The 19,072-nt window shown below is 41.1% G+C and overlaps 1 protein-coding gene across 2 annotated transcripts in view; it reads right to left on the bottom strand.

The window, feature by feature from the left end:
• The window catches only part of MYH9 (myosin heavy chain 9), a 72,345-nt gene that overhangs the window by 6,571 nt on the left and 46,702 nt on the right, over positions 1-19,072 (bottom strand). For both annotated transcript variants that reach the window (XM_069807334.1, XM_069807335.1), the window contains exons 13-32: positions 17,874-18,047; positions 16,921-17,094; positions 16,231-16,345; positions 13,660-13,853; positions 13,201-13,322; positions 12,749-12,818; positions 11,628-11,788; positions 10,815-10,923; positions 9,707-9,838; positions 8,814-9,020; positions 8,174-8,311; positions 7,549-7,672; positions 6,509-6,680; positions 5,708-5,920; positions 5,102-5,246; positions 4,365-4,571; positions 3,282-3,386; positions 1,884-2,036; positions 1,282-1,530; positions 453-665 (exon numbers count right to left, since the gene is read on the bottom strand). In XM_069807334.1, the coding sequence (XP_069663435.1) occupies positions 453-665; positions 1,282-1,530; positions 1,884-2,036; positions 3,282-3,386; positions 4,365-4,571; positions 5,102-5,246; positions 5,708-5,920; positions 6,509-6,680; positions 7,549-7,672; positions 8,174-8,311; positions 8,814-9,020; positions 9,707-9,838; positions 10,815-10,923; positions 11,628-11,788; positions 12,749-12,818; positions 13,201-13,322; positions 13,660-13,853; positions 16,231-16,345; positions 16,921-17,094; positions 17,874-18,047 (3,177 nt within the window). The remainder of the gene's footprint in view (positions 1-452; positions 666-1,281; positions 1,531-1,883; positions 2,037-3,281; positions 3,387-4,364; positions 4,572-5,101; positions 5,247-5,707; positions 5,921-6,508; positions 6,681-7,548; positions 7,673-8,173; positions 8,312-8,813; positions 9,021-9,706; positions 9,839-10,814; positions 10,924-11,627; positions 11,789-12,748; positions 12,819-13,200; positions 13,323-13,659; positions 13,854-16,230; positions 16,346-16,920; positions 17,095-17,873; positions 18,048-19,072) is intronic.

Genomic DNA, 19,072 nt, shown 5'->3' with positions numbered 1-19,072 from the left:
CAGTCCTGACCTACTGCAGACTTATCAGAGCTGGACACCTCTGGTTCTGACAGAATTCAAGAAAATACTTTTTAGCCTCTGATTATTTTTTTTTTTCCTTCCTGCTTATCATAACATTTTTTGTCTTGAAATATTGGGGTTACTGTCTTCCACTGCCTGGCTAATCCCTGTGTTTTACATATCAGGCTCACATCGTACCTTCATCTTTGCCACAATGATACCAGTTAATTTTCAGTTTGCCACTACCTCATTTGGGTCATTTCCAAGCTCTTCCAACCCATCTTTCCCACCTACTAATGTAATACAAACATAACATTCAAAAACTCACAATGTGTGCAGTGTTCTCTACTACATCCCTCTGTGTTCACACTAGCATAAGCTTTTTGCAGTATTAAACTAACAGTATCACCTGTGTGACATTTCCTGCCCAGATACTTCAACTTCATACTTACACTTTTCCCAACATCATCCTTTGAACTCATCAGGTCTTCCATCTCTGTGCGGAACTGCTTATTGATTCGTTCCAGCTCAGCTTTCTGCTCTATGGCCTCTTCCAGGGCTCTGGCCAGGGAGAGGGCCTTGGTCTCCTTCTCACGGGCTTCTGCCTCAGCATGGTCCCGTTCTTCTGCATACTTGGCAGAGATGTTCTTCTCCTCTGCCAATAGCTACAAAAGCACAGCATCAGTATTCTGAGACATTACTGACAAATTTCTAACAAGGTAAACATGCATTTTTTCTTTACTGCCTTCTTGATAGTGTTCTGCCATGGATAGAAGGAACCAAGAAAATGCAGCTTCAATGAATGAAGCATGCCACCCCACCTTTAATAACTGTGCTGACCCCAAACGAACAAACTTCTGATTCTCTAGGCCTCCAATCTATTCTTTCCAACCTTCCCTCAAAGATGATCTGCAAACACCTTTGAACTTGGTCTTGATATAAATGTTATCCCTTTGGGAAAAGGAGCATCGCTAAACTTTTTATGCATGGAACAGTATTAATTTACTTCTATGAAAGCTTATTTCTCCACTCTATGTGCTATGCCTTAGTTCAGAAATAATATGCATTCTCCAAGTAGCATTGCTTAGGTATTCTTAAAGCAGACCCGTCAACAAGGGCAGGTTGGATGGGGCTTTGAGCAACATGGTCTAGTGGAAGGTGTCCCTGCCCATGGCAGGGGTGGTTGGAACTAGGTGATCTTTAAGGTGCCTTCCAACCCAAACCATTCTATGATGCTATGATAAGATACACCTACTGAATGCCCAGTGACTGAAGTCGTACCTGATCAAACTTCTTCTGCTTCTTCTCTAGGTTGGAAACAATCTGCCGCTGATGATCGAGGTCCACAGCGAGGTCATCCAACTCTTGCTGCAGGCGGGTCTTCGTTTTTTCCAGCTTGTCATACGCAGCTGTCTTCTCTTCATAACGCTGGCTCAAGCCCTCCAAGTCCTTCTGCAGCTTCTTCCTGGCTTCCTCTGCTGACTCAAGGCAGCCCAGACCATCATCCATCTTCTTCTTTGCGTCTATTGCCTGAAGGAGAGAAAAGATAGCACATGAAGCCACACCACAGATAACACTATACAGTACCAGAAGTTGAGGAAATAAGTCTGCTCATTTCTGAAGGTACTACTCCCCCCTCAAATAATACTGTAGGACTGAATTCCCAAAGGGATTCCTGGATAGAAATCTACAAGCAGTTCATATGATTATCATCAGAGACCTCTTCATCTCCCCTCTCATCCAAATCAGCAGGATCACCCTTTCCCAGGAAGGGTTCTGCTACTAGAAGTCAATTCTGCATTTAGATTTTACTTCCTTCAAGACAGACCTACGTTTATGCTTCCTCTCAAAAGTCATTGGTTTACAGGATGCAGATTTTGTACCTGTTGCTGAAGAATAGAGATCTGTTTCTCCAGGTTTCTCTTTGTCTCCTCTTCTTCTTCCAGTTGCTCTTTGAAACTGTTCTTCTCATCCTCCATTTGCTTCAGCTTAGTGCTGAGGCTCAGTTTTAGGCGGGTCTCCTCCTGCAGCAGCTCCTATAAAGCAAACAGCCCAGTGGAATTCAGCACTGCTCCTTGGCTTTAAAGGCTCACAATCCTCACCCACTCTCTCCAGAATGAGTACTTTTGAAGTTGAGTTTAAGTATGCAACTTATTTCACAGATAAGACAACCAAAGCCAGAATTTAAATAATTGTCTTCCAGATAGTCAGTATAGAAACAAAATATTCAGAAGGGTCCTATTCTCTTGTGCACTCTAATGATTAAAGTATACTACTTTACTACACAAGCCATGCACAGTCCTTTCTGGAGCCCTCTGAGTAGCACACAAAGCATTAAAACCTTTCCCAACAATAGCGTGACTGTACTCTGCTACATGACTTTCTCATATTCAAGTATCAAAGAAACCGACAACAGGCTAAAGTGATTTAGCATGATCAAAAACAACGTTAGTCTTAGCAGAATTGTAAGACACTGGTCATTTATCAACAGCATTTATTGACTTATGCTGTGAGTGCTTGAGCTGAAGGATCTGTAGAGACTAGTAAGACCAGTCTTCAAACTAGTGCGTAATTTTTTGTATAGTGCACTACCTTTGAATCTGTTTTTTAAAAACAGGAATAAGTAGACAGAACATCAATGACTGTTTAAGGTTACTCAGTATCTGAGGTTTGGCATGCTCTTCCTTTCTTTGCCTTCCAACCTTCTGCTTGGTACTCCATGCTTTACCAAAAGACTTATATTCTATTAACTGTAAATGGTTGTTTTATCCCAAAGAATAACACTAAGCATGATTTTTTCCTGAGAAAATACCAAATTATTTGAATCTATCACTTCCCCAACATGCACTGGGAAATAAAATTTTCTGCTTAACTTTACAAATTTGCCAGAAACCACAGACACAGGCACACACACACAAACAAAACCCCTATCAAATATTGACTATGAAGATCTCAAAAAAGAACTTAGCATTCCAGTGCAGTTCTAGCATTAAGGAGCTCTCTAGCAGAAAGGTGATAAAGGAGGATTTCTAAATCTAAGACAGGGAAAGTTACATATGTTTCACATACTGAGGAAGCGGAAGGAAGATAAACAGCTTGTTTCTGCAGAAATGCTCTGAATACCATGCAATATAACCCCTTAGCAAAAACCAGCCAGATCCAATCCTTTGAAGTGTTGTATATCCAGTATTTAATGGTGTCCAGAGTGATTTCTCACTTTAGAATTTGTAATGGACACTGGCTGCACCACACACAGCTGCCTTGGCTTCCAAAGCTCTCACCTGCGTATCCTGAAGCTGTGATTCCAGAGCAGAGAAGTCCTTTGCTAATTTGATTGATTTGCTGTCAGACTGGTTCAAAAGACCTGTGACATTGTCCAACTCGACCTGAAGGAGAGATCAGAGCATCAATTATTAAATGCATCAGCAAAAACAAAGCCAGGAACAGGCGAGCAGTTCCGAGACCCAAAAGTGAAAACGGAGGCACCTCTCAACAGTAAAGCATGTGTATAATCTCTCACAGGAATGAATGCATCATTTCCAAAGTCCCAGGGATGAAATACAAGAAGTTGAAAACAGATTTTTACTTGGGATCACCTCTGTTGCAACAGCCTTCTGGTTTTGGTTGTTTTGGTATTTTCAAGGCCTATATGAGATTTTAGACAGCCTGACAAGAATTTTAAAAGCTTCTATTAAACTAACTCTCTTCTATTTTATACTATCTGCTTCAGGACTATATCTAGAGTCTTAAAATTACATTTTCACACTCCAAAAGATACTGCACACACCAGCAATGCCCAACTTCTAATGACAACCCTCCATAAAAGAGACGGCAGAAGACAATGCTCCACGTGAGTCAAAGGGATTTGTTGTTCCCTTGAAGAAAGGAGAAGAAAACCCTAAATTTCCACATCACCCTTGAGCCACCCCTCATCACCATCAACCACATTACAAAGCATCAAGACACTGTCTTCCAAATTAGTTACACAATCATCAGTCTGTTTGTGCCATTTCAGGTCCACAAGCAGCTGAATGTTTACAGAACTGTACTGTACAAACTGCTGCATGCTGAAGGGGAGCAGACATGCTGATACTTTAAGGCTTCAAAACTCAAATGGCAACTGGTTATTTCACCTTCTCAGGGCTGCTCATGAGAAGCGACATCAATCCAAATGTCCTGCCCTGGCAGTGAGTTAAGGAGTATGCATAGTCCTTGGGAAGCAAACTATGGATTTGCTTTTTGTAGGAACTTCATCCTCAGGAGGAACAAGATTTTTGAACTAGCTATGGGGAGGTACCATCCTACAACCTTTTCTCTCTAGCCCTGGGCTGAATCAGAAGCTAAGGAAAACCTGTGCCACTCACCTGCAATTTGTTAACCTTCTCAGCCAGTTCAGTCTTCACTCTCTCACCTTCTGTAAATTTCACCTGCAGTTCTTGGAGCTGAGCATCTATTTTTTTCCGCTTGTGCTCAGCATCCCCTTTACCCTGCAGAAGAACCTTCACCTCATTGGATAGTTCAGCCCTCTCACTTTCCAGAGCTTGTTTTGCTTTTTCAAGATTTGCTTTCACCTGAGGGAAAAAAAAACAAAACGGCAAAACCCCTCAGACTTTAGATATGGCAGGATCCTTCCACCGAGTACTCCCCCCCGACCCCCCGAACAAGCAAGCTAATGTTGCACGTGTAGCAGATAAGTTGTAGACTGCTTACTCAGAAAAAACAATTTGACAGCTTGTCACTGATAAGCAGGAGACAATGTAACAATCAGAGAAGATGACAATACAGGAGATAGTCTTGCACCATCAGATTTCCAAATTAAAGGTTGTACAAGTCAACAAGTGCTAGCAGTGAAAAGAATGTCTTGGCTATGCAGTATAACATGCCTGATGGGGAAAAAAGAATTAATGCAACTATTTAAAACAACTTCACATATGCTTCATAGTGAAAAATGATCTACCAAGAGAAGAAGAAGAGCACATGTATCAGAAGCCTAGTATCATGAATACTTCATCTTCTTCTGCAGCTTTAAGATATTGTCATAGAGCAGCTATCATTTCAGGGAGGTTGACTGCTTTGGCCTTGTGTTTTCTGTTCCACATACCCGTTTGGTTTGTTCTAACTGCTCTGCTAGCTCTTCAATAGCTTGTGAATGTTTCTGCCTCATCTCTTGGATTTGAGCCTCATGAGTCTTTGCCTCATCTTCAAGGGTCTTCTTCAAAACCGTTACTTCTTGTTCTCTCTTTGACCTGCAAAATTCACAAAGTCCATTTAGATGCCAAGGAAAGAATCAAACAGATGTGTATAACCACCAACAGCATTTCTAATGCAGGAAAATGCCAAGGTCTGTTCAGCCCTTTGAGCTACAAAGACACTTGTCAAAGTTAGAACTTAGCATTGCACCCTTCTTAAGTTCAAGCTGGCAGCATTACTTTCAGCCTAAGAAGGAAAAGCCTGAAAGTATGAATGTTTCAGGGGTATCACTAACACTATGGTTTGGGAGCAAATTAACTTTCTTACATCAGAAATGCAGGTAATGCAGTCTTGACTACAGCTTGCACACTACCTCCTTCTGTAGTCACTGAGGCTGCTAACCAGCCTACCCTGATAAAGGCAAAGACTTGCTTTGGTAAGAGACTGGATGAGGCAGCACTTATTAAAAGTCAAAACCAAAACCAAGTAAGACAACACATCTACATGCTGGAGTTACCTGAGCTCTTGCTGAGCAGCTGTAGAATCTAGCGTGTCTTCTAGCTCCGTTTTCAATGCTTCCAGCTCTTCTCCCAGATCCCGCTTCTGTTTTTCAGCTTTATTCCTGAATGCTCTCTCTGACTCCAGGTCTTCCTGCAGCTCAGTGATCTGGGATTCGAGTTCCCTGATCTTTTTCAGGGCCATGTTCTTCTGAGCTGCCTCTTCTTCCACCCTGTGTTCAACATAGGGTTCTGGTCAGAGCCAGATTTAAACTGTATGTAAATTAAAACCACCTGTCTTACTAAGAATAATCAAGAAAAAAGCTGGTATTGGTCAGCTCTACAATATTACATTCAAACTTTGATCCATACATCATCTACAAATTCTAAGTTCTATTTCTCAGTACTTGAGAGAGCACGATTACTTACCTTAAAGAAGGGGACAGAGAGAGACTGACAACAGAAGAAAGCAGAAGAGAAAGCACCATTTTACATTGGAAATTGGACACTTTACTGAATAGACGAATGTAGCAACTACCAGAGAGGCAGTGTGTTGCCACTACTTTTGAACCCCCTCTGAATTCTTACTGCTCCAGTGAAACACGTGCAGTGCACATTACATTCATAGTCTAGCTCTGTACAGAGAATGTGGCAGTGAGCAGCAGCCAACAAACTCTGATGCCGAGGACATGGATCTTAACAGTTCACAGGCTGAAATATAATAGCCACAGATTCCATTTAGTCCCTATTCCAAAGTGACATGAGACAAGAAATACTTCCCAACCTGGTGGTCCCTGAACCCTGCAGGGTCAGGTTCTCACCTAGCTAAGGCTGCCTGCAGCTCCTCTTCCTTCTTGGCCAGCTGCATTTTCAGTTCTGCAATCTGAGCCTGCAGCTCAGCAATCTGGTCATGCAGATCACTGGAGTCCCCTTCAAGCTTTCGACGAGTCTTTTCCAATTCTTGCCTCTGCTTTTCTTCACGTCGCAGACGTTCTGATGGAGATGGGGACACATTAAGTTACACAAACGACACATACTCAAAGAACGTTGTACGAGCAGAGAAAATAAAGCTATTTAAGCAATACTTTCTTTCCTAATAATACAACTGGCCAAACCGTAGCTGGAGTGCATTATTCTGTCAGGACCTATACATGCAACTGCCCCCATATTTTGCCATCAAAACATACCTGGGCAATTTCCCTTTCCCTCATTTTATAGCCAAACCTCCTTCCCCTCTTTCACTGTAGTAAACAGTGCCAGCACAATGCCAGTCTTTCCCAACATCCGCACCACACAGGCATAACCACTCACTAAGTGATGCTGAACACAAGGTCTGTTCTCCCTTTACTGAAACTAAATAGGCTGTCTCCTGCTACGTTAACCTGGGCGGTCTCCAGATGAAGTGCCTCTAGCTTGAACTCTGAAGAACTTGTGTCAACAGGATATCAGAAAGAGTACTAACCCTGACAGATTGATGCTGTTGGAAGTAGAAAAGTGGAGACACTTCCACAGCAGGAGAAGAAAGAGAACCAGCCTCTCTTCTCCATTGGCCTGCTGCTTTGGAGAGGATTTTTATTTAGATCAAGGGCTCAGCTGACAAGGCACATAACCTTCAGCCAGCCCACTGAACAGCTCTATCAAACCGATCAATAGCATACACACTATAGACTAATTTTTAACCCCTCAGAAACTGGAGAGGACTAAAACTCTAGAAATTAAACTGAAGTTCAACAAACTTTAACAAGAAACCACCTAAAACTAAACTAAACAGGCAAGTCCTTTGCAGGATCTGCCTTTAAAAAAAAAACCAAACAACCAACAACCAAAAAAACCCAAACCACAAACACAAAACCAAAACCACCTTCAAGGTCTGTGATCATGGCCTCATGCTTATTCTTGAGTTTGGCTAAACTCTTAGATTTCTCCTCTTCCTCTGTCAGGTTTGTTGTAAATTCTGACATTCTGTCTTCCAACAGTTTCTTTTCCTGCAGAATTAAAAAGGCAGTGTCAAAGTAGTTTCTGGAATTACAGGAGATTTTTCCAGAGTTGACTGTTCTTAAAGATGGCAATGTCATGAGTGCCTACTCCTGCTACAAGGAAACTTGGAATAAAAGAAATCCTTTCAGGATTACAGATAGTATTCAAATAAATGGTTACTTAAAGATTTGTATTTGATAGCCCTTTCAAAGCTGAATGGGAAGTCTGTTTATGAAATAACTTGATACTGTTTGGCATAACAATCTATCACAAAACATTTGCTCATGGACTGTTATTTAGTCAAGGCTATTTAAACATCATATGATACTGACATGTAAAGAATATAGGCAGGTGGCTAATTTAAAAAATTCAGGTCAGAGATGTCAAAGACAAGATGGAATTCATTCATAAGTTTCCCTGTAATATGGGAAAGGTCACCCTTTGGTGGGTGGCTCCAGGAGAAAAACCTGTGCATCTTTAGCCTGCTTAAGAAGCTGCAGGAGTCTTACCTTAGCCAATTTGAGATTCTGATCTTCCAGAACTATCACATCTTCTTCCAGTTTCTTCAATTTGGCCTCTGTGGTCACTTTTTCTAGCTGCAACTTCTGCCTTGCGCTTTCCTCTTCTTCCAGCTGCTCCTCTAGTTCCTTCACAACACGCACAGAAAAGCAAGGCATTTGTCAGTGCTGCTCACTAACCAATGTAACAGCACAGTAGCAATACTAGAACTTGGAAGGTTTCTTTATGTTTCCTTCAAGGTATTGTTAGTACTTTCCAGAAGTGACATCTCTATCATGACTTAATGCAACACACTGCATTCTAACAAACAAGTTTTCTAGCAGAATAAACAATGCTATTTTGCAAAGAAGAATGCTACCATCCTAAAACACCTGGCTTAAGCAAATACTTGTCTAATTATTTGACAAGTGGCCATCATCTTCTTCTTCAGGAATGGAACAGTTCATTCCAGATGACTGACTGCAGGCCTCAGGCTCAGCACCAGAATCGCTGTGTTCTATTGCTATTTCCATAGATAGATTTTTCTGTGCTTTTTGTTGTTGTTCTCTCTCTCTCCCATTTCCCTCCAAGCTGAGACAAAAGAATGACTCTAACTCTTACTATCCTCTTTACTGACAAGAGGCAGCTTACCTGGATGTTCTGCTGCATTTTCTTCTTTTCAGCCTGCAGATGTTGACACCGTTCTTCCTCTTCCTCCACCCTTGCTTCCAGGTCATGACAAATCTCCTCCAATTCTTGTTTCTTGGCTGTCAGGCGGGCTCTTATCTCCTCAGCTTCAGCACAGAGTTCAGTTTCTGCTTGCAACTGTTCCTGCAGCTGCATCTTCTCTGCCATTAGCTACATTGGACACAAAGCCAGAAATAAGACAAGCTCCAGTTTACCAAAGCACTTGGCAATCTGTGTTAAGTGAAGTTATGTGCTCCTGTGTTCCAGTTAGTCTTAATCATTGCAGCAGTCTCCTGCTGCTAATCAAAAGCTAAATCTCAAAACATAGTTTTTAAGTGTTTGTACTCCTTTACACTGCAACTACATATTAGCCTTTACACTGCAACTACATATTAGCCTTATTAGCAACCACATTGTTAGCCTTAACAAATTTCTCAAGACCACATCCATTTGAAATAGGGAGATTGTCTAGTTTTCCCCTGCAAAATTAACACAAATAATTATCAGCCCTACAGAAAAACAATCCTGCTGCCACGTTCTGTGTTCCAAACAAAAAGGATTCCATTAATGACAAGGCTGAATTCAACCAGCTTGCTATAATACTCAGCCAAAAGAGACTTTTCTTCACGTAATGGTTATAGAAGGGCAGTAGGTGGTCACTGTACAAAATGCCCTGCTAGAGGAACTGAGCTGGGAAGAAGGGCAAAGGAAATTGAACAAGATGGCAGCCAAGTCACCTATTTCAACAACGTGGAATCCTGCAGCTTGTCCGTCAGACCAATAAAGCAAAGGAGGTGCTCTCAAGCAGCTGGCCAGGTAGAGAGAGGATGACTTTTACACGAGATTTGCAAACTCACCTGGGCCTGGAAGGTCTCCATCTCACTCAGTCTGTTTTCTGCAGCTAGCTGCTTCTCTTTGACCTTTATCAGTTCTTCTTCCTTTGCCATCATCTCCTCTTCCTGTCTGCTTACTTGCAGAAGGGGCTTCACCTGAAAGGGAAACCAAGGGAATGAGACTTGTATAAGAAACAAGGAAAACATGAAGAAATGCTCTTGTACTTGGATAAGCATTGAATAAAACAGTATTTTAGATAAGTGTGATATTTGAAGGACTGACCAATTGTTTTGTTATGAACACTGGGAGGATCACAGAGGACTAGGTATCATCTGCTCTGCCAATAACACACTTTCTGCCTGCCCAACTTTTTCTCCAGGATGGGATGCATCAGAAAAGGGGTGGGTAAATTCCATACCCTCAAGGGCTAAGTAGTAATAGCAGGAGAATAAAAAAGTTGCCATAGAGAGGGGAAATTCACAGGTAGGTCAGTGTAAACAAAAAACAAACACCACCCATCTCCATGTTCCCCCATCAAAAACCCTCAGAAGTCATTTCATATGAAAGAGAAGAAAAGTTTAAATGCTGCTCTCAACTCTCATTTAGCTGCAAAGTCTCATGGCTAAAAAGCAAGAAATCACATACATTCAGAAAAAAGACCATTTCTTCATGTGTTCATTGTCCTTGTAAATGTAAAATATCTACAAGTCTAACAGCAAGATCAGAGCTCAGTGCTTTTCCTCTGCTCTTGCAGCCCTGGAGAAAGAGATGGCAAGCCATCCTCATACTAACAATTTTTGATTAGCTAAACTGACTAGACATGTAATAAGTGACTCTTTGAAGTGCCATACCACCAAAGCAAGCAATCCTCTTACTCTTCTTGGGCATAAAGCATTAAAAGATGACTTCTGCTTTTCCACAACATTACTTGGATATAGTCTTGCACTTGGTTTACGCAGGCATACTGCATAGGTATAAAATATGCTATGATATTCTCTGCCTAAATGAATCAAAGTGTAGTTGTAAGCCGGCCCGATTGTAGAGGAAGTAGCTTTTGTGCTCTGGTTTAACCTGAGAAGCTCAAATTGCAACAAAATTGTCAAAATTGCAAAGCCAAAAAAAAAATATTACCTTGGTGAACAACCTCCACCATTGCCAGTTCCGCAGTTTCAAATAGGCAGCACAGTTTCTCTGAAGCACTTTCATGGCTGTCAACTGCTGCTGGCGCTTGGCAAAGGCTCTGCAAGGTAAAAGGAGGTCAGACAAAGGAACCCGCAGCAGCATGCAATTCTCTCCACCAAGCCCTTTCTTAGACACCTCTACATTTTTACTTTAGAAGGTTCCCTCCTAAAAAACCAGCAAAATTTCCAGTTTTTTTCTGCTCAGGTAAGAGTAGTTATCCTTTCCTTTATTCAATTTCCTATTTAATAAAGTTTTTCCCTAATATCTTCTAATCTGAAAAGCCTCACTATTTTCACTTCAAAAAAGGGAGATCTGAAACAGAGGTCTGTTTTCCTGCCAATCTGACAGGTATTAGTTTTGTTTTTAAAACCATACCATTTGCAGTCTTACCCAACAGCTTAAGAGAAATCCTATACCTCCTGGATCAGTACTGTACTAAGACCTTTTCATTTTCACATTTGCAGTTTGCAGCACTTCTGTCAAAAACTTTGCCTGCTGTATAGTATTCCTATAGAGAGCAATAGACTTTACTGCTCTGATAGTATGTGGGATAGTAGCACATGGAGTTTCTTGCAGGTGCCAGAAGTCCAGCACTACAGAGATCAGAAAATGCTAAAACACCATCAACTGTTATATACAACAAATAAATCATGGCCTTTCTGACAAAAAATACTTTCTAGTCAGCTGGTTTTGAAGAGAAACTTATACCTGAATGGGAGAAATACACATGCTTATAATGTACTTTACAAATATGGTCCTTACTTTCTCGCCAGGTAGCCTCTGCAGCATGCTTGGAAGCCAATAATGACATCTGTGATCTTCAGGTCTCTCTCTTCCTCAAGATGAGCAAGGACTCCAGCTCTGAAAAACACTTTACTCTGTCCAATTCGGTAAAGGTTGGAATCCAGCTCCAATGCTTTGATCTAAAATGAGAGAGAGAATAATTCATCTCCTGCAAAGACTGCTTCAAGTGAAACACCATAAAACATATTTGTGTGTCACAGCTGTAAGATACCCCTTCCCTACAATGAGCCACTCAGGCCAACCAAAGTTGCTAGCTCCCAATGAAGTCCTGTCCCAATTAGAGGAGTTGGAACTCAGCCAAGCACAGCATGAAATGGAGGTAAGCAGACAGAAAATATGATAAAAAGCATTGTTTAATACAACAACACATCAAGTACCTAGAACTACAAGGATGCTGTGAGGAACATACGCCTAGTCCCAAGAGCCCTCTTCCTCTCCTAAAGGAAACACATCTGTTGATCCTTCCTATTTATTTTTAACCAGTCCTAATCTTTGTCAGAAAAAGGCACCCCAACCAACTTTCCCATCCTTTAAAGAATTTGCTGTCAACACTTCTACTTGTTAAGAGGAATAAGGTATACTCCTTTAAGACAGAAAAAAAGGGAATCCCTCACAGCCAAATTCAATTCAGTCTGCCCTAGTCTTCAAGCTGCAGAGCCAAAGCTTTCCCTTTGAAGCAGGCAATTCTGCAGAAATTCATCGGAGCCTTCACTGAAAGCATTTGTCATCAGCAGGCCATTACAAAAAGTTTGTTGAAGCTCATACTTTAAGCATGTGCTAAAGATAACGTTAATGCTTCTAAGCATTTTGATTCCATGAATACTGCTGGCATCTCAAAGTGTATGCATCTGTGGAAACACAAAGATCCTCTTTGCCTAGGATTATTGAACCTCATGCTAGTCAAAAGCCTCCATCTGCGAAGCCAAGAGAAAGCTTTTTGCACGCTCCTCTCAGACAAAACATTTGACTTTGGAATTTTGGTCTGTGAGTACAAGATATATTTAACATGCACAACTCTGATTTCCAAACCGCGCCCATTAATTTTATTCTATTCAAGCAGAGTTTCTGGGATGTCTTACCATCAACACGCAAGCCTGCTTTCCATCCATAAATCCTTTGGGAATTGCATTTGGAGTTAAGATTTCGTATCTGAAAAGGAGAAAGCATTAGACTAGTTACACTAGTTTTTGAAAACAACAACAAACAAAAAAAGAAAATCAGTAATGCATTCCTATGCCATTATGAGTTTGACAGTTTACAGTCTTGTTACAAGAGAGAAGTTGCATCTCTAGACAACAGAGCATGAAGCAGCAGTCTTCGATGGGGTCCTCTACACCTCACCTTAACTACACGCTTAGTAGAGAAAGTCAAAGATGCTTTTGGGAGGCTTCATGCCCGGGAATACAAAGGGACGGATGTGCTGCCTTTGAAAACAGTGGCAATCTAGTTGCAATAAAATACATCCATTTTTGCACTTATGTCTTAACTTTGCCAGGGTAAAGGCTGCTTCAGATTCTTTTCTAGGCCTTACCTTTGTCTGAATTCCTGGAATACAACTCTGTTGGGGAAACCTTGACGACAAATACGGATTCCCTCCAGCACTCCATTACAGCGAAGCTGGTCGAGGACCAAGTGGGGATCTAGTTTTCCAGCCTAGTGCGGAAAAAGTATACTTTATAAATACCACAAAGCTTTTACAAAAGAGGCTTACCCCTTTGCCTCCCCCTCTTTTTTGTAAAGCAGCCAGTTCTCTCTTTTCCAGTTAGAAGCAACTGAAAGCTTTTATGCCACTTTAAGAAAAACTGCAACAATCAGTCTCCAAAATTTTGGTAAGCATACAGTTATCTAGGATGACCTTAAAAAGATATCCAGAGAAAACGGGACCTCTTTAAAATCTCTTGTAAAACCTGACAAAAGATAGCAACCCAGCCATGTGCCCCAGGAAGCCCACATAAGATCGCATGGGCTGTGCTGTTATAACAGTCTTTACCTTTTTCTCATGGTTCGGGATAATGCAACGGACAAAGTTGGGGTTGGTGTTCCTCAAGGTAGCCATCAGTTTAGCCAGCTGTTCTTTATAGAGTTGTCCCACTGTTCGGAACATACCCTTCCTGGTTTTAAAGGCCCCTGGCAATGCTGTATCTGACATACCAGCTACCTGATCCAGCCCAACAATACGGTCAACTAGAGAGAGCACAAGAAAGAGTGTTAAAATTCTGCCACAAACAAAGGAAACATTGGAACATACAAAGAACATCTGGGTAGAACAGGATAAATGAAAGGAGCTGCAGGATCCTTTTTGCTTCATCTCTACACAGATGTAGACTCCTGTACAGAATTTGTGCAGGGATAGGAGCAGGAAGGAAAAAAAAGCAACAGCTCACTACAGGAAGTTTGAGTGATGGGGTCAAACTTACTCCCAAACATATTCTACTGATGCTCTGGATGGCAGCCCTGGGAGAGCAATCTAGAAGTAAGTTTCAGATGCTTCTACTTGCTTAGGTTACAATGAAAAACAACAAACCAAGAGTTCTAGCTGCTAGCCCAGCAGAGTCAACTTTTAGTTAACTCTGACCCAGAAGGGGCCACAGTTAGAGAAAAAGCCCAGCTTCACTCTTGCATTACAGGCAGAACTGCCATGACCGGTGATCAGAAGAGACGTATCTACTTATAAAATGAGCAAACATGGTAAAAGGCATGATAGAAACCAAACCCCAAGATACCACTGTTTGAGTTATTTTTGGAGTACGAGTATTCTATGACAGAGACATAAACAATACCACTAGGAGCAAGTCAGAACTCCCTGCCCCAACAGTTTTCTCCACTACACCACAGTGACATCCAAGCACTGATAAAGCTATCACCTTGATGGGTGGACTCCAGAGATCCTTTTTTTCAATAGAAGCCAACTAGATCTGAGAGTAGCAGGGCCAAGAAGAAACTAAAGCATTACTTTTTCCCATTGCTCTTCTACATGGAGATCAAAATTCACCCACCCAACCAAAACCAACTGTATCACTATAAATTTCCACACCCCCAGTGCATTTTTAGTAAGGGCTTCAAGCTACTACACTTTATCTTCAGTGGTTGGCTGATGCCTACACTCTGGCTCCCAATGTTCACTTCAGAAAATACATCAACTTGTGCTCAACGGGCTTCTGATTAAAAAAAAAACCTAAGAGAAACCCCAACAAAAGAAGAAACAAGAAAGGATACTCTGATTTACAGCTAATATTAGTTTAGACCTGCTCACTTCTAGAGCAGCTGTTAGAATAGGGTCAAGGTTGTCTTATCAGAAAGAAAAGAAGGTTATGTTACTAGATGACATCACAGGGAAATCCACAGAAGAGTGTCCCAGATCGCAGCTGGAACAATCCTCTTAAAAATCTTGAGCCCTGCAATCTACATCAAGATAGCAAAAAGGACAGTCACTTGCAACAGAAGATCCAGCCAAGAACAATAAATGAGAACTGATAAGCTGTCGCTCAGTCGACATTTCAAGTCCAAAAGGAGTCCCACGCAGCAAAGGCCTTGCTAGGCACAAGTTGCTGACAGTCATTTTTCATGCAGTACAAGTTCCTTTGCCAAACTAACTTTCTTTTAAATGATCAGCAGCTGAAGTCAAATCCCAATACTAGAATCAAGGTTAAACTGGATTTCAGTTTAAACAGTCTCAGAAATCTTCCTTCCAAATCTTGCAAGAAATACTGCCTTGCTAGCTCTACGTTCAAACAGTTGACAGGGATTTGCTTTTAGCTGCTCCTATGCAAGTCTTGCAAGAGCAACCTTTAGCACCTGAATATGTCCATATTTTTCTTGTATCCACTTGCAAGGTGAGTTTGCTTTTGTTTTAAAGTCCTTCAGGAGCTACTAGCACAAAGCAGAGGAAATGAACAAGAAAGACAAGCAGGTGTAACAAAGGGACAAAGAGAAGTTAACGGAAGCATTTCTTGCACAGCTCTAGGATGCATTACACACATGACACGACAGCCGGGTTTCTCAGTCACCTGGTTCTAGATGAAGAATAGGAAAGTGTTGATAGAAATAGGCTCTCTGAACGTTCTGCATCTCTGCAACAGACAGAGACGTCAAAGAAAACCCACCACAGAAAGTGACAGCAACAGTAAGACTCAAAAGCAGATAAATCCAGAGAAGATAAGAGTAAAATACTGAACAACACTGCAAAAAGAACACACTAGTTGCAGGACTGAAAACATAGATTCAACCTCAGATCTTGTGTTTGAGTGTTGCAGCTATGCAAGCCGCTGGGACATAATGATGCATTCATATTTTACCCTGGCATTCTTGGTTTCAAGAAATAATTGCTATATATGCAGTGAGCTTAACATAGGTTGATGCAAGTGAATCTTTCTCTTGAGTTACAATGAACTTTTAATGAAATACCATGATCTAAGCAAAGGATGTTCCAGATAATGCTCATCTTGGTGGCTTAGTCTGCAGGGAAGAAAGCAAACGCAGCTCATCACAGACTTTTGATGATCAAACAAACTCTTCCACATAAAACAAGAGAAAACAAATGAGATTAAGTTTAATTACATACCATCTTTCCACAGCTCAGACACAAACTTATCCGATGACTGGTGGAGAAGAGTAGCAATGTTATCATTCAGCGGATCCATGTTCTTCATCAGCCATTCATCTGCTTTATAATCCACCTGGAGAAGACAAACACATCAAGAAACTTGGGGGGGAATTTTCTGCAGCACAAGATGCAACAAGAACCTGCAAAGTCTATAAAAGTAGCACTGAGGTTTGCACAATCAACAACAGATTACCTAATCATTCTTGGATTTGCCATCTAAGCAAGCATACCTACAAATTTCAAACCCTGACAGACAGCTGCATGTTCTGTTCTGTCAGTAAAGGGAATGGATTTGCAATGCTAGTTTGCACCACCCAGACTGTGACACGAAAAACAACTGCATCATCATTTTTGGTGATGAAGTCTTGATGGAAGGTTTCTGAAAAATACTTCCAATCTCATCAAGTCACAGAGAACAAATTTAAATTGGTGTCAGTTTGACACGTCTTCAACTATACATATGTAACTTGCAGGCAAATGCCCTTAGGCCCTGTAAGGTCCACAGCAGTGGAACAACATAGTGAAATCTTCCACTGGTTTCCCATAGGCAGCCATTTTGGTAAGTAGCCATTTCTAAGAAGCAGTGGTTATGCATTAGAAAACACAGCAGACATTCCAATCTTCACATTTTAGCTGCTAATTCCTTACCTTGCCAGCATAATGTATGATACAGAAGTCAGCTTTGTCTTTCAGCTGCTTTGGCTTCTGAAATTTGGGGTGGGTGCCTTGCTCTTGTACAACTTTTTCCACAAAGCTTTTGTCTGTTGCTTTTGGGAACCAACACTCTTCATCCAGCAGGGCCAATATACCAGGAGGCCCAGCCTTAAAGAAGGGAAACATCAAAACATCATTAAATACATGACTACAACAATAATTAACACCTTTAGATAGCTACGGGGGAAAAAAAGAAAAAGATACCTAAAGACTGATCCCCACCACATTCACCTGCTGTGTGGTATCGGTTCAGCTACTTCCATACTAATAGAAATTGTTAATAATTCTTCAAAATCCTCATCTGAATTCTGAACATTTTTATGAGAAGGTCTTTTCCATGACATTTGTCTAGGTTGTTTTACATGGAAAAAAAATATCTTTTTAACAAAAGGAACACTATCACAGTGTTCTCCAAATATCCAGGTGTCTAAATACAGAAGAACATAACAGAACATTTCACAAACTAGTCCTTATTATTGGAACATCTACGTTTCATTGGAGCAGAATGAAAGCAACAGAAATTCACAGCTTCTTATCACACTTATAGTTAAGTAAGGAAGTTCACACCACTTACAGTAAGCCACACATACATCTAGTACCACGCAGATCTACACAAATGAAGACAATTTTATGAGAGGAAAAAGTGGCTGACGAGATCTATTTTCATGCAATGTTTCCTACAGAACTGATACTAACAAATTTATTGGTGACATACTTTCAGACAATGAGGAAACTGTTCACTTCTGCTTTTAAGCATTACCACAGTGTCAGTAGAGGATTACAAAAGCTAGAAAGTTAGTTTCCCATCTACACATAGAGGTTATGTCCTCAATGACAAAATTAGTGCAGTGATTTCTGGCTGCTGGATGGTAGAAGAACAAGCTTACCGGCTTCTCTATGAGGTCAATGCAGGGCTGCAGATCCAGGCCAAAGTCAATGAAATTCCACTCTATGCCCTCCCTTTGGTACTCTTCTTGCTCCAAAATGAACATGGTGTGGTTAAAGAGCTGCTGCAACTTTTCATTTGTGTAGTTGATACACAACTGCTCAAAGGAGTTCAGCTAATGAAGAAAAAGGTAGAAAGATGCTTGAACAGTTGCTTTTGAAGACACACCTACTATTCTCTTAGCACAAAAGATCACATCTATAGTTCAGGAATTTAAGCTACTGTTCTGTTTGGGGTGGATAGCCCTTTGTCAATAACCCCATTTGGTTATGAACTGCCTTTCCTGTCACATGCCACTGCATCACTCCTGCAATCCCTAGGGAAGTTCAAACACACTGTTCCTCAGACTTTGCAAAAGAATGTTTAGCTGTAAACAGCAGAAGAATTGCTGCAGCTGCTTAACCTGGGAACAGAAAAGACTTCTGGTTTTCTCACAGACTCAGAGCTGGCAATTCCTCTTCGTAGAAAGAAGCAGCAACAGAAGCCTGAAGATAAATTCCTAAAAGCATGTGGCCTGGAAAGTCCCTTTTTAATCCTCATATATAAAATCAGAGCAAGGAAAGTGAGGGAAATTTATTCAACCTCTCCAGGTTTCTTCAAACTGTAAGGACAAGGTTAATAACCCACGGTGCATTTGCATGTTAGACCACACTAAATATAATGCAGCTTCTAAAGAGAAAAGTCCTGTTCCACTTCCTCCATGTTTCAGTAATTCCTAACCATGTATTTCCACTCCCCTCCTTTTCATGAGATCCAGCAACCGTAAAACCAAAGGTAGACTGATCAGAGAGGGGGACAGGAAAAAAAAAAGAAAGAAGGAAAAAAGAAAAAAAAAACAATCAACTCTTCTGTGTCTTAGTTTTTCCATTTCATGAATAAGTTGGTCCAATTCACTTTGCAGCTGCACACGAGATAGATCCAGCATAACACAGGTTGATATGATCTGCCTGGCTGGGATAATGGCAGGATAGTTCTTTTCTGATGGCAGCCTGCGGTTGCTTCAGACTAAGTATAATGCAAAGCCACATTCTACAATTGTCATTTCATAGACATAAGGGTTTAGCCTAACAGCTCACTGCCACCTATAGAGGGAGCTCCCACTTCCCCTTTTTTCCATCTCTCCCTCAACTTTCCTTCAGC

Source organism: Haliaeetus albicilla, chromosome 19 (genome assembly GCF_947461875.1).
Source record: "Haliaeetus albicilla chromosome 19, bHalAlb1.1, whole genome shotgun sequence".
Taxonomy (NCBI): Eukaryota; Metazoa; Chordata; class Aves; order Accipitriformes; family Accipitridae; genus Haliaeetus; species Haliaeetus albicilla.
Note: the sequence above shows the minus strand (reverse complement) of the source record. Positions and strands in the feature narration are given on the sequence as shown.